This window comes from Cebus imitator, unplaced genomic scaffold, assembly GCF_001604975.1.
Source record: "Cebus imitator isolate Cc_AM_T3 unplaced genomic scaffold, Cebus_imitator-1.0 Scaffold68, whole genome shotgun sequence".
NCBI lineage: Eukaryota > Metazoa > Chordata > Mammalia > Primates > Cebidae > Cebus > Cebus imitator.
Window position 1 is genome coordinate 9092946 of NW_016107383.1, and position 14604 is coordinate 9107549.

At 37.8% G+C, this 14604-nt stretch overlaps 1 protein-coding gene across 6 annotated transcripts in view; it reads left to right on the top strand.

The window, feature by feature from the left end:
- The window catches only part of TBC1D31 (TBC1 domain family member 31), a 75690-nt gene that overhangs the window by 32328 nt on the left and 28758 nt on the right, over nucleotides 1-14604 (top strand). For 5 of the 6 annotated variants that reach the window (XM_017530725.2, XM_017530722.2, XM_017530720.2 and 2 more), the window contains 4 exons: nucleotides 3042-3218; nucleotides 6668-6747; nucleotides 6825-6971; nucleotides 12643-12776. In XM_017530725.2, coding sequence (XP_017386214.1) covers nucleotides 3042-3218; nucleotides 6668-6747; nucleotides 6825-6971; nucleotides 12643-12776 — 538 coding nt within the window. Of the gene's footprint in view, nucleotides 1-3041; nucleotides 3219-6667; nucleotides 6748-6824; nucleotides 6972-12642; nucleotides 12777-14604 lie in introns of those variants that run through there. The other variant, XM_037739328.1, reaches the window with a different exon arrangement.

Genomic DNA, 14604 nt, shown 5'->3' on the forward strand with positions numbered 1-14604 from the left:
TAGTAGAGACGGGGTTTCACCATGTTGACCAGGATGGTCTCGATCTCTTGACCTCGTGATCCACCCGCCTTGGCCTCCCAAAGTGCTGGGATTACAGGCTTGAGCCACCGCGCCCGGCCCCCGTTATCATTTCTTAACTAATGTCACTTCAGTGCTTCCTTCCTGTATTTGTTGAATTAAGTCCAGGCCCTTCTGCCTGGCTCTCAGTGTTCTCTCTAATCTTGCCTACCTGTCTAACTTACTTCCTCCAACTTACAACTTCCCTCATTATCCCCCATAGACACCATCCTTATTTCTGCATCTATTATCCGCACCATTCATTTCACTAAATTGCACACCTCACTCCTCTTCTCTGCTTATCTAAAATTGCCCCAGCTAACAAGTCATATTGTCCATGTATCTTCCAATCTGGAATAGCACCATAGTGGCCCTCACAGAGACTTTGATGATCACCTGGTCTCACCCTTTTATTTTACACAGGAAGAAGTTCATTCTCAAACTTAATCACATAGCTAGTAACTAGCAGTTCTGGGTGTTCCAGTTCTTCCAAGATCACATGAGATTGGGCGCATTTGACGTAGTATGGCCGTAGATGGTGTTCTGATTCCTAATACCTTCTTTTTTTGATATGCCTCCTCCTTTTTGTTTTCTTTATCTTTTTTAAAAAATTATACAAGTAGTTAGTGTCTCATTGCAGAAAAATAAAAGAATATACAGAATAACAAATAGGCAAATACAAATCACTGAAAGCCTCACCACACCATTCTCAGATGGTTCTGATTTATACTTTCCCAGTTTCTTTTCTATGTGTGTAAATATATAGTCACTCCTCATTATTTGTGCATTCGATACATGAGAATTCTCCTACTCACTAAAATTTATTTGCAAAGTCAAAATTAATACTTGCAGTGCGTTCATGGTCATTCAGGGACATGCACAGAGCACTGAAAAATTTGAGTCACCTGATAGATACCCTTTCTCCCTGCTGAAGTCAAACAAGGCAACACTCCGTCTTCTTATTTCAGCTCTCATAGTTTAAACAAGTATCTTATTTGTCGTCTACTTAATGCCTTTTTATTTTTATTTTATTTTATTTTTTTTGCATTTTGAGGCTTCTTGTTAAGATTTTACTGTTTAAAGTGGTCCCCAAGCATAGCGCTGAAACACTATTTATTGTTTCTAAACACGGGAGGCTGTGGCGTACCTTACAGAGAAAATACGTGTGTTAGATAAACTCATTCAGGAATGAGTTGTAGTGCTATTAGCTGTGAGTTCAGTGACAACAAATCAACAATCTGAATTAAATAAGATGCCTGTAAACAGAAACACATAGAACAAGGTTATGCATTCAGTGGTTAATGAGACTCGCAGGAACTGGACTCCGTGTTTCCCCAGGAGCAACGTTTCAGTATTCACTAATTGAGTGTTCATGGTGACTTTATAGAACCAGTGCAAATAATGAGAATTCACTGTATATATATGTTTGGTGTGCATGCAGGTACACATGCGTGTGTGTGTGTGTATGCATACATTTTCTCTAAACATGTAGGATTATACTCTGCTGCTCTTTTGCTCTTTATATCATTATAAATACTATATATATTTGCATTATAATATGTGCTATATATTAATAAAAGTTTTTAATAAAGTAATAAAAATGTATTAATATCTGCTCTTAGTGAGAGAGTTTTCAGCCTCTTTGAGTAGTCAGTTTTACAGTACTAGCTAAACTTTCTTCATAAAGGCAGGCAGAGATCTGAGAAAAACTATGGTAAGAGTGAGTCGTTTAGTTCCTTTCTGTTGAAGAAATTGAGATCACATGAATAGAAAAGCTAGCTTAGAAGTAGAATGGTCTTATTTTTTGGACACATTACCAATACCATCTGTCTTTTGGCTGTTCCAGCCTATGTTAATGTTCAGCTCTCTATTCTCTGTAAATCTAACTCACCTTTGTCCCATTCTTACCAGTTTTATTTTCTTGTCATTGGAGAATTTCTGGTATTGTGGTAATAGAGTAAATGAATTCTTATGTATTGAAGGTTTAACACTACAAAGGTATGTCAAATCAGGTCGTTCTCAGGTTCTTTTTAGGAGGTTATACTTATGGTAGAGGGTAAGTCTCAAACGGGAAATTATGACATTAGATGGAAATTTTAATAAAAATTTAGAAGAATGGATTGAAGTCAAAAAACAGTTTAAGGATATTAAAGATGGGTAATATTCATAAGTCAGACCACTATTAATCTCATCCTGTAGATGAAGTAAAGAACTGAATCATAAACTATAAATGGTCATTGTACTTGAATTGTATTTAGAACTTAGAAAGCCTGAGTTACCTTATTTGCTTACTTCCTTCGAAGAACGAAGATCTTTTGATTTCAAAGAGAATATTATTTATGGAGAAAATGTTCTAGTGAGTAATGTTACTTTAAGTAAATTGAAGTTGTTTGGGTTTTTTTCCCTGTTTGATGGGCCCCATAAAGATGAAGGTATAGATTCTAAGTCATATTATCTGAACTGTTTAAGCTGTTGATACAATAAGGAAATAATACAGATGGCTAAGCAGATTAAAACATTCAACCAAGGGATAGAGAGGCAGAGGTTTCATGCTTCTAGAAGAAAGTCATTTGACAGTTTCCTCTTAGCCCAGAGAATATTAGGGTACTTCTGTCAGAATTCTAGAGGGCCATACCTCTAACTATGCCTTTTTTTGCTGTGGATAATAATCACCATACTAACTTTATCATATATGTGTAAACATGGTTTGATATTAAATGATTTAAGATTGGCTTTCAAGGAATAACTACATTTATTTCTGTTGTTAATCATGTATATTATGTTCTTCAAAGGAATTCAGCAGAAATTTGCTTTGATTTTTTAGTCAAAGCAAATGTTCCTAGACATTTTACTTAGGTTTTTTGCCTGAATAATAATTCTGCATATTAAGACATGTTATTAAAGCAAATTTTGAAAGTCATATATTAACAGGTCTGTCTTCCAAGAATGTCCATTAGAATATGTATATTTATTTTTCCATTTAGCCACCTCCACCTTTAGTGAAAGTTATTGAAGATTTGCCTAAGAATAAACTGAGTTCCAGTGATCTTAAGATGAAAGTAACATCGGGAAGAGTTCAGCAGTCGGCAAAATCTAGGGAAAGCAAAATACAAACTAGAATATTAAAACAAGACCTGACTAGTAATTTTGAAAGTAAAAAGGTAAGAATATTTGGTAATTAAATTTTGTTTGTTGTGACTCTGCTATAGACAAGTCTTGTGATTTCTAAGCCATCACCACTCTTCCCTCTCTTGGGAATTAAAAAAAGAGAATAAATGAAGAGACTAAAGTTGTAAATGAAATTATGCACAGGCTGGTCTTACTCCTGTCCTCGAGTGATCTTCTCACCTCAGCCTCCCAAAGTGCTGTGACGAGCATGAGCTGCCACACTCAGCCATATTACGTTGAGAAAGAAAGAAAATATAGCTTTTAATAGAGAAGTTACCTTATTTTCAAGGGATTTTAAAACTTTTTAATGACAAATATATACACACATATATACAAAGTACACATTAAGTTTACACACAGCTCAGCAAACTTTCACAAACTGCACCCACCGTGTTACCAGCACCTGGATCAAAAACTGGGACCTTACCATCAGCTTCCTGCTGCATTCCACGCTCGCTCTCTCCCTTCCCCCCAGAATAACTATTCTACTGATACACTGTAGGTTAGTTTAGTAAATACTGTCAGTTCTCCTAAGCGGTTGATTGAAAAGTTGTTGATTTACATTCCTACCAGCAATACTTCAGAGTTCTAGTTGCTCCATATTCTCACCGATAATACCTGATACTTTTCACATTGATTTTAGTACAGTGTCCTTCCTGACCCATGGTTTCACTTTCCATTGTTTTGGTTACATGTAGTCAGCTGTGCTCCAAATACATTAAAAGGAGTATTTCAGAAATAAGCAATTCATAAGTTTTAAATTGCACACCGTTCTGAGTAGCATGATGAAGTCTCATGCCATCTTGCTCTGTTCCACCTGCCACAAGAATCATCATTTTATCTGGCATAGTCACTCAGTAGCCTCTTGCTTATCAGGTCTGTCACAGTATCACAGTGCTTGTGTTCATTCAAGTAACCCTTATTTTACTTAAAATCTTCTCCAGAACACAAAAGTACTGATATTCACATATTGTCAGAATTGTTCTATTTTATTATTAGTTATGATTGTTAATCTCTTACTGTACCTAATTTATAAATTAAACTTTATTACAAGTATGTATGTATGGGGAAAAACATAAATATATTTAGGGTTCAATATTACCTCTAAAATAAATATTAGAGACCTGGTGCCCAACATTTTTACTAGAGGTTCTGTAGGTACCCTGTTTAACAGGCTTCAAATTCCAGACTCCTGGAAGGAAGGTGGACATTCAGCATAAACCACATTGTACGAACAGTTTAAGCACAGTGAGCCACTCTTAATTGGTTTTGGGGGTGGTAAGAACTCTCCTGAAATTCAACTTCTAGACACCAGCCAAAGGCCAACCTTGCAAGTAAGCCCTATAAGGGTAGCAGGCTCAGACCAGCTTGTGTTAAATTTTTTCTGCACATACACATTTCTACATGAAGAAATAGAGCATTACCAGTAGCTGTGGAGGCCCCTGTGTGCTTACCCCCCATCACATTTTTCTCCCCGCTCCATATATATGTATATATAACCATTGTCCTCACTTTGTGTTAATTATGCCCTTGATTTTCTTTATAGTCTTATAACCTCTTCATGTAACTCCAAACAAAATGTTATTTCTTTAAAGAAAAAACTGAATAGCAGACACAAGCCTAGCCTAGTTGTATAAAGATTGGTCAATGTTGTTTCTATCTGATGAATGCTTTAATGCAAAGATAAGCTGAGTGGTATCTCTGAGACTTTCTGACTTCAGCTTTCCTGAGAGTTTGCAGGACCTTTTCTGGGAAAACTGGTGGGAATGGTCATGAATAACTTTGGGAAGTAAAAGGTTCATCATGTCAGGGTATCTGGCAGCATTGTAGTGTGGATCATATCTGGATATCCTACAGAAATATGTCAAGGAGTAGAGCTGCTTCCAAAGAAACCATAACCAGCTCTAAAAAGTAGGTCAAAGTAGAAGACTTCGATGGGGTGAAATGCAAGTCCTCAACTAATCTTTGCATTAGCACATGGAAAGGAAAGAAGGAACTTTATCAGTTTATGGGCAAGACAGGAACAGATCAAATTGAGGCCAAACTCTGCAGGACATTTTATCCTTTGTTTAAAAAGAGGCTTCAGCGGCAGCAGATATTTTGATGATGCAGGCAGTCTTCCTGGATCGTACTGCTCTCATTTGCACTGGTTGCCCTCTATACCTTGCACATAGCACTCAAGTGGGAAATCTTCATTTACCATCATCTTGGGTTTTCCCTTCACTCTTCTCTTAGATTGGACTACCTGTTTATTGTGGTAAAAAGAGCACTAAATCAGAAAGCCTGGCTTTAAGTCTTGAGCCAAGATTTAGCAGATTTGTGACTATAAGCAATTCACCAAACTTCTCTGATTTTCCCATGTTCTTAAATAAAGGAAGACATCTCATCTCTTTCATATAGTTGTTAGATGCAGTGGAGATAATATATGAAAACAGCTTTCTAATCCTAAATTCTATAAATTTTTTTTTATTAAGATAAAAATTGACTTAAAAGTTTCAGACATAAGGAACTATCAGCAGGAGCTGATGTCTGTTAGGATAAAATGGTGAACTGCACGTTTTTCTGCCAGACTTGTCCTTGATGCTTGAATGCTAGGAATTGCCTAGAATTTTAAGGAAAGAGAAAGATGGGGGTAAAGCTAGCTGAATCTATTGCCCTTTGATGCAGGGGTCAGCAAATGACAGTCCGTGGGCCTAATTCAGCTATTCAAGCTGAAAATGGTTTTTGCATTTTTAAGTGGTTAAATATAAATGTATAATATTCTTGATTTTTCTTCTTGGCCCACGAAACCTAAAATATTTACTAACTGGTCTGTATCAGCCTGTTTTCACACTGCTATAAAGAATAATACCTGAGACTGGTCAATTTATAAAGAAAGGAAGATTAATTGACTCACAGTTCCGCATGGCTGTGGAGGCCTCTGGAGACTTACAATCATGGCAGAAGGTGAAGGGGAAGCAGGCACTTCTTCACAAGGCAGCAGGCGGAGAAAGAGAGGACTATGTAGAGGAGGAACTGTCAAACACTTAAAAAATCATCAGATTTCTTGAGAACTCACTATCACAAGAATAGTATGGGGGAACTGCCCCCCATGATCCAGTCGCCTCCTGTTGGGTCCCTCCTTCAACACATGGGGATTATGGGGATTATAATTCAAGGTTAGATTTGGGTGGGGACACAGAGCCAAACCATATCATAGCCCTTTACAGAAAAAGTTTGTCAAGCTTATCTAGGGAAGATACTATATCATGAACTTTATTGGCTGTGTATATGCATGCTCAAGAGAGGGAGAGATGGGAGCGGGGAAAACACTTATGGTACACAAATATTTCTATGTGTTATCTTCTAAAGTTAGAAAGTCACTGGGGAACTAGATTACCATTTGTCACCTTTTCAGTTTTAATGATTATGTCATTTATTAGTACTGTCTTTTTCTTTATAGAATGAATTACCAGACGGATTAAACAAAAAGCGTTTACAAATCTTATTAAAAGGCTATGGTGAATATCCAACAAAATACAGGTACAATTTAAATTCTGTATGTTACATCAATTTTACTCAAAAAAAAATTGGGAGGTTAAAATATATTTTTATTTCAGAATGTTCATTTGGCGCTCTCTACTACAACTGCCTGAAAATCATACTGCATTTAGTAGCCTCATAGATAAGGGGACTCATGTGGCGTTTCTCAACCTTCAGAAGAAATACCCCATCAAAAGTAGGAAACTACTCAGAGTATTACAGAGGTATGTTCTATATATTGCAGCAACATGTATGAGACCTGTAACTAATAATTGCAGTGTTTTAAAAATTTTTCTGTTTATAAAATATTGTTTGGTCAGTTTGATTATCTTTATGTGATACGTTGTTTTAGTTTTAAAAATGTACATACACATATATTACATACAAATATTAGTTTGTGTTGCATTCTAGAAAATAGGACTCTTTCAGATTAATCTAAAAGAACATTCCAGCACTTTGGGAGGCCAAGGTGGGTGGATCACCTGAGGTCAGGAGTTGGAGACCAGCCTGGCCACCATGGTGAAATTTATGATGTCTCTACTAAAAATACAAAAATTAGCCAGGTGTGGTGGCAGGCACCTGTAATCCCAGCTACTCAGGAGGCTGAGGCAGGAGAATCACTTGAACCCGGGAGATGGAGGTTGCAGTGACCCAAGATTGCACCTTTGCACTCCAGCCTGGGCAACAGAGCAAGACTCCATCAAAAAAAGAAAGAAAAGAAAAGAAAGAAAGAAAAGCAAGAGGCATAGTAGAAAGAGCTTTGAATTAGAAGGCAAAAGACCTAGTAACAATAGCTCATCCTTTAACATTCTTTTCATGTGTTAGGCACATTTAACTTATAGGTAAAGAAACTGAGGCATAGAGAGATTAGGAAATATGATCAAGTCACAGCAGTGGTAGAGCTAAGATTAAGTCCAGGTTCCAGAGTCAAAGACTTTTTTTAAGAATATTTTTTTATGGCCAGGTGCAGTGGCTCACGCCTGTAATTCCAGCACTTTGGTAGGCTGAGGCGGGTGGATCACCTGAGGTCAGGAGTTCAAGACCAGCCTGGCCAACAAGGTGAAATCCCATCTCTACCAGAAATGCAAAAAATTAGCTCGGTGTGGTGGCAGGTGCCTGTAATCCCAGTTTCTTGGGAGGCTAAGGCAGGAGAATCACTTGAACCTGGGAGGTAGAGGTTGCAGTGACCCGAGATTGTGCCATTGCACTCCAGCCTGGGCAACAAGAGCGAGTCTCCATCTCAAAAAAAAAAAAAAAAATTATTCTGAAATATTTCAAGCATGAATAACAATAATGTAACAAATATCCCCATGCCCATCACCCAGCTTCAGTCTTCAGTGCTTGCCAACTCATGGCCAATCATGTTGGGTGAATATTCCCACTCACTCGACACCCCACAGCCCAACATGTACACACTCCCCCTGCTAAATATTTAGATATGTATCCCTAAAGGATAAGGACTCTTTCTTTACCATATGCACACTACCATACTCACACACAAAAAAGAATTAATAATTCTTTATTATCTTCAAATATTCAATCAGCATTCCTCTGATTGTCTTAAAAAATTTTATGTAAACTTGTTCAAATCAGGATTCAAACAACCTGTACACATTCCATTTGGCTGATACCCTGCTGAGTTTAATCTATAGATTCTGACTACCTCTTTTTTTCTTTACAATTTATTTGTTGGAAGAAACCAGGTTATTTAATCCATACAGCCCTCTCTGTTCCGGATTTTGTTGATTTTATTTCATAGTATTGTTTAACATGTTTCTCTTTCTTCTGAATTTACTAGAAACTTACAATTAGAGCTAGGGGCTTGATCTGAGCCAAGGTTTTTATTTTCTCCCTTTGGTAATTGTTTCTTTGGCTTGCAAGAAAACTTCCTAGGAGGTTTTATGTACTTCTGTTAGGTGGATTATAATTCATACGTGACTGTGTCTTTTGGTGATGTTATTGTCCATTGATGATTATTGCCTAGATCCATTATTTAACCAGAGATGAGCAAAACAGTGATAATATAATTCTATTCTTTCTCATTTTATAAACTGGGAAATTTTTCTAAAGAAGAAGTTCTTAGGATCTATTTGGTTACTCTAAGATACAACCCATGTAGGAAAGGGAAGTTAAATGCTTGGTACCTTTTTTGAAAAAAAAAAAACCAGTTTTCAGAATAGTAAACTGATTACCTTGGAGCCTTCCAGAGGGATCAGTGTATTATTATGAACTCAGATTTAACATATAGGCCTTTACAATAGATAGAACCAGGAGTTCGTGCTAGTATTTTCAATTCGGATTTAATATTACAAAGTTTTTGCACAGCTTCTTTGATTTTATATTTGTATCTTTTTTCTTAGGTTAAAAATCTTGATTTCTAACAACATTGACATAATTCCTTATTTTCTTTAACACAGATAGACACACACACACACAGACACAGACACACACACACACAATGTTTTTTAAGCTCCATATATGTATACTGTATAATAAAACTATATTCAGTAACTATAAATAATAACAATGTGAATATTATGATTATTGAAAACAGTCCAAAATATTTTTTATAGTTCTTTTTTTTTCTTAGGTTATATCCCACTAGGCATATATAATCAAATTATTGTTTTCATTTCTGTTTTTGTTTTTTGAGACAGGGTGTCGCTCTGTCACCCAGGCTAGAGGACAGTGGCATAATCATAGCTCACTGTAGCCTTGAACTCCTGGGCTCACCTGATCCTCCCGCCTTAGCCTCTCAAGTAGCTGCAACAGGTGGGAACCACCACGCCTGGCTAATTTTGTTTTTAAGTCATCTCTCAACAAAGTAATCTGATGTCGGTCAAAAGATGGGAACTTATTGTTGAATACATAACTTCTATAATTATGAAAGTACTATCCTTAGGAGAACATGTTCTTGTATTTAGGTTGATTTCTAGCCCTTCCAGTAATGAGGATTTCCTTATAGTCTCTGGAATTCCATTTCCTAGACTCAGCAATGTTGCTAATCCCTCCCTCCTGGGGTTGTTCTGAGTATTGTATCGAACAATAAAAAATGTCTGAAGTAGCCTATTAACTCCATTAACTATATTAGTTCCCGATTGCCACCATAGCAAATTACCACACATGTAGTAGCTTAAAAACAACACAGATTTATCCTTAGAGCTTGGTAGGCAGAAGTTCACCATAGATTGGATCTCACTGGGCTAAAATCAGAGTGTCAGCAGGGCTACATTTCTAGAGGCTCTGAGGAGAATCCTTTGCCTTGCCTTATCCAGCTTCTGCAGGCTTCCCACATTTCATGACTCAGGCCCACTGTCTCTGTCTTCAAAGCATCTCTCTGACCACCTATGACCATCTCTGTAGTTGTATTTTCTTCTGACCACAACCAGGAAGGGGTTCTTTGATTTTAAGGACCTGTGTGATTAGATTGGACCCACCCAGGTGGTCCAGGATAAATGCCCTCACCCCAGAGTGCTTAACCATATCTGCAAAATCCCAGGTGAAATAATATCTTCATGGATTACAGGGATTAGAGCATGGGCATCTTTTGGGGAGGGGAACAATTTGCATTATTCTGCTTGCCACATTAACTATAAAGTATACTTCTTCAAAAATAATTTGTATTTAAACAGTAATGAGAGGGAATTAGCCTTAATAGTAAAAACTATTTTAAAGCTAAAATAATTGAAATTGCTGCTGATACATAAATTGATATGCAGAGTCTAACAATAGACCAAGCTACATTCAAAAATTGACTTGTTTTTAAAGATGACATTTCACAGTGATGAAGAAAAGTTATTTAGTAAATGACGTGGAATAACTAGCTAGCCATCTAGAAACAGTTGCAAGCATACCTCATATCTTACACCAGGATAAATTCTGCTTGAACTAAAGATTTAATTACTTTTCTTTTTTTTTTTTTTGAGACGGAGTTTCACTCATGTTACCCAGGCTGGAGTGCAATGGCGCAATCTTGGCGCACCGCAATCTCCGCCTCCTGTGTTCAGGCAGTTCTCCTGCCTCAACCTCCTAAGTAGCTGGGATTACAGGCACGCGCCACCATGCCCAGCTAATGTTTTGTATTTTTAGTTTCACCATGTTGACCAGGATGGTCTCGATCTCTTGACCTCATGATCCACCCGCCTCGGCCTCCCAAAGTGCTGGGATTACAGGCTGGAGCCTCCGTGCCCGGCAGATTTAATTAGTTTTCTAAAAAACAAAACCATCAAAGTATTAGAAATAATGTGGGGTTAGCAGTCCGAAACCACTTTATGTGTAGAAGCCACTTTTTGTATACAAATAACTAATTAGAGATGAGAGCCAGGTTTCTTACACTCAGAGAAAGAAGATACAAATAAGAAAAAGTGTTCGAATGAATCTTGCAGTAGTTGATTGGAATCGATAGTGTTGGTTCTTAGCACTTGTGCATATAAATAGACACAGAAAGAAATAAAGATATGTATGTATGCAGGAGTTAGTGTACACACATATATTTCCAAGCTCTGTCTACTAAGAGGGCCTAGCAATGACATCCTGGTAGCAATGAGCACACCTACTGGTATAAGGAAAATACAAGATGAACCTGAAGCATCTTTTAGTGCCGTAAAGTAAGGAAGTGTTCCGAAAGGATAGGCATGTCAAGGGCACATGACGCAACCTGAAAGTTCCAGTGGACAAAGCTGGAACAATTTGAGGAATAAAATAAATAACAATCAATTATAACTTGTAGAATATAAGAAATATCCATGAGTTTATCTTGACATAAATCATTAAATGAAGGCATAAATGAGGGAGAAGGGAGAGTTCTAATAAATGTAGAAGGAATTCGAGAAATAGAAAATCACCATTAGGACACCACAGTGATAATTGTTGGAGGCAAGATCCACCAATTGGTGCTAAAATTAGTGGGCAAAAAAGTTCTAGGAGCGGCCGGGCACGGCAGCTCACACCTGCAATCCCAGCAGTTTGGGAGGTCAAGGTGGGCGGATCACCTGACGTCAGAAGTTCGAGACCAGCCTGGCCAACATGGAGAAATCCCGTCTCTACCAAAAATGCAAAATTAGCCATGCATGGTGGCACATGCTTGTAATCCCAGCTGTTCGGGAGGCAGAGGCAGAATAGCTCGAACCCGGGAGGCGGAGATGGTGGCAAGCCAAGATCAGGCCATTGCACTCCAGCCAGGGCAACAAGAGCAAAACTCTGTCTCAAAAATAAATAAATAAAAGATTGGAAGCAAATGCCCAACAATAGAGATCATGTTAAAGAAATGAAGGTGGCGGGACACCAGTGGCTCACGCCTCTAATCCAAGCACTTTGGGAAGCTGAGGCAGCAGGATCACTTGAGCCCAGGAGTTTGAGGCCAGCCTGGGTAACATAGTGAGATCCTGCCTCTACCCACAAAAAAATTAGCCAGGCATAGCGGCATACACCTGTAGGCCCAGCTACTCAAGAGACTGAGGCAGGAAGACCACTTGAGCCTAGGGGTTTAAGGCTGCAGTGAGCCACGATTGTGCCACTGCATTCCAGCCTGGGTAACAAAGCGAGGCCCTGTTTCAGAAAAAAGAGAAAGAAAGAAATGAAGGTGTATTGATACAAAGCTATCACATGCATCTGTAAAATGTCTTAAGGAATGTCTGCATATACTGATATACGTTATTTCTGAGATGCCATTAATTGAAAAATGCAAAGTACAGAACAATTTTTATAATATACTACTATTTGTGGTTTTTTTAAAAAGGATTTATACTTTTAACAGTGGTATTTCTAAAGAGGTGAACTAGATGATAGGGGTACCAGGAAGAATCTTCACCAAATATACCTTTTGTATAAAATTTTTATCATGTGAATATATGATTTATTCAAGTAAATGTTAATGCTAAGTTATTTTATTCACAGAACCTTATCTGCATTAGCTCACTGGTCTGTCATTTTTAGTGACACACCGTATCTTCCACTCTTGGCATTTCCGTTTGTAAAATTATTCCAGAACAACCAACTCATCTGTTTTGAAGTTATTGCTACTCTCATAAGTAAGTAAATACTTATTAAAGTATGAGATCAAGAATGGATTTTTCTACATTTTCCTGATGTCTTTGTACCTTTGCAGCATTTAACAATTCTAGATATCTCTACTTTTAAGTCAAGAAGGTGTGAAACAGTAAGATATCAAGTGGCCGGGCGTGGTGGCTCACGCCTGCAATCCAAGCACTTTGGAGGCCAAGGCGGGCGGATCACCTGAGGTCAGGAGTTCATGACCAGCCTGACCCACATGGTGAAACCCCGTCTATAAAAAAATAAAGTAAAAAAATTAAAAAAAAAAAGATATCAAGCATAAAATAGACAGTTGAAGCATTCATATGTAAACCTTTTTATTTAGAAGAAAATTTGGATAGTTAACTTTTTAAACATATTATAGACTGGATTTTGCTAATAAGAATAAGCAGATCGAAGGAAAGCCAGTTACTCTTTTTTTTTTTTTGAGACAGTTTTGCTCTGTCACCAGGCTGGAGTGCAGTGGCATGATCTCGGCTCACTGCAGCCTCCACCTCCCGGGTTCAAACGATTCTCCTGCCTCAGCCTCCCCAGTAGCTGGGACTACAGGTGTGCACCACCACGCCCAGCTGATTTTCGTGTTTTTAGTAGAGATGGGGTTTCACCATGTTGGCCAGGATGGCTTTGATCTCTTGACCTTGTGATCCACCCACCTCAGCCTCCAAAAGTGCTGGGATTACAGGTGTGAGCCACCTCACCCAGCCTGCTGGTTATTCTTCATAGAACTGTTATAATTGTAAAGCACTACACATAGCTCCTGTGGTTTAATACTCAAGTGTTGGCCTCTGTCCTCATCCTCACCATACGTGACTGATGTTTATTGAGCATTTTCTGTGTACCAGACAGCATTCTTACTGTTTTACCTTTATTAATTCATTTAATCCTTAAAATAATCCTATGCTGTAGGCATCATTTATCCCCTTTTTACAAATGAAGAGCTTGAGGCACAGAGAGTGTGAATTTACCCAAGGTTAGTTTAGGGGCAGAGCAAGCGTTTGAACCCAGGCAGGCAGACTTCATCATCTGTACTTGGCAGCTGTTGTGTTTATTCTCCATCATTATCATTTACACTGAAAAGTGAGTCATTTTCATATTAGTAAAATCAGGTCTGTTAAACTGGATCAAAATTATAGATTGGTTTAACAGAAATCAATGTTATGTGTACTTTGTTACCTAATTTGTTGTTTTTATACAAAGGAGATATGTAATTTAACTTAAAATTCTGAAAAGTAGAAATAAGAAAAAGTTTCAAGCGTATAGATGTTGTATATTTTAGTGTATTTTTCTTTACACTTCTGTTAACATTGTACTTGTTTTGATAATTTTTTTGATAATCATTGGAGAATTTTTGAAAAATATAAGAAAACACAGAAAAGAAAATTAAATTTACCAATATTTCTCTTCTCCAAAGATAATCTTTGAAAATAGTGATTTCTTATAAGGGCATTTATTCCCAAATCATTATTTTTGGGAATATCCCAAATGATATTTGTGAAAAACATCATTTAGGCCAGGCACGGTAGCTCACACCTGTAATCCCAGCACTTGGGGAGGCCGAGGAAGGTAGATCACCTTAGGTCAGGAGTTCGAGACCAGCCTGGCCAATGTGGTGAAACCCCATCTCTACTAAAATTACAAAAATTAGCCAGGCATGGTGGCATGTGCCTATAATCTCAGGTACTCAGGAGGCTGAGGCAGGAGAATCGCTTGAACCCAGAACCCAGGAGGCGGAGGGTACAGTAAGCCAAGATTGCTCCATTGCACTCCAGCCTGGACAAGACAGAGGGAGACTCTGTCTCAAAAAAA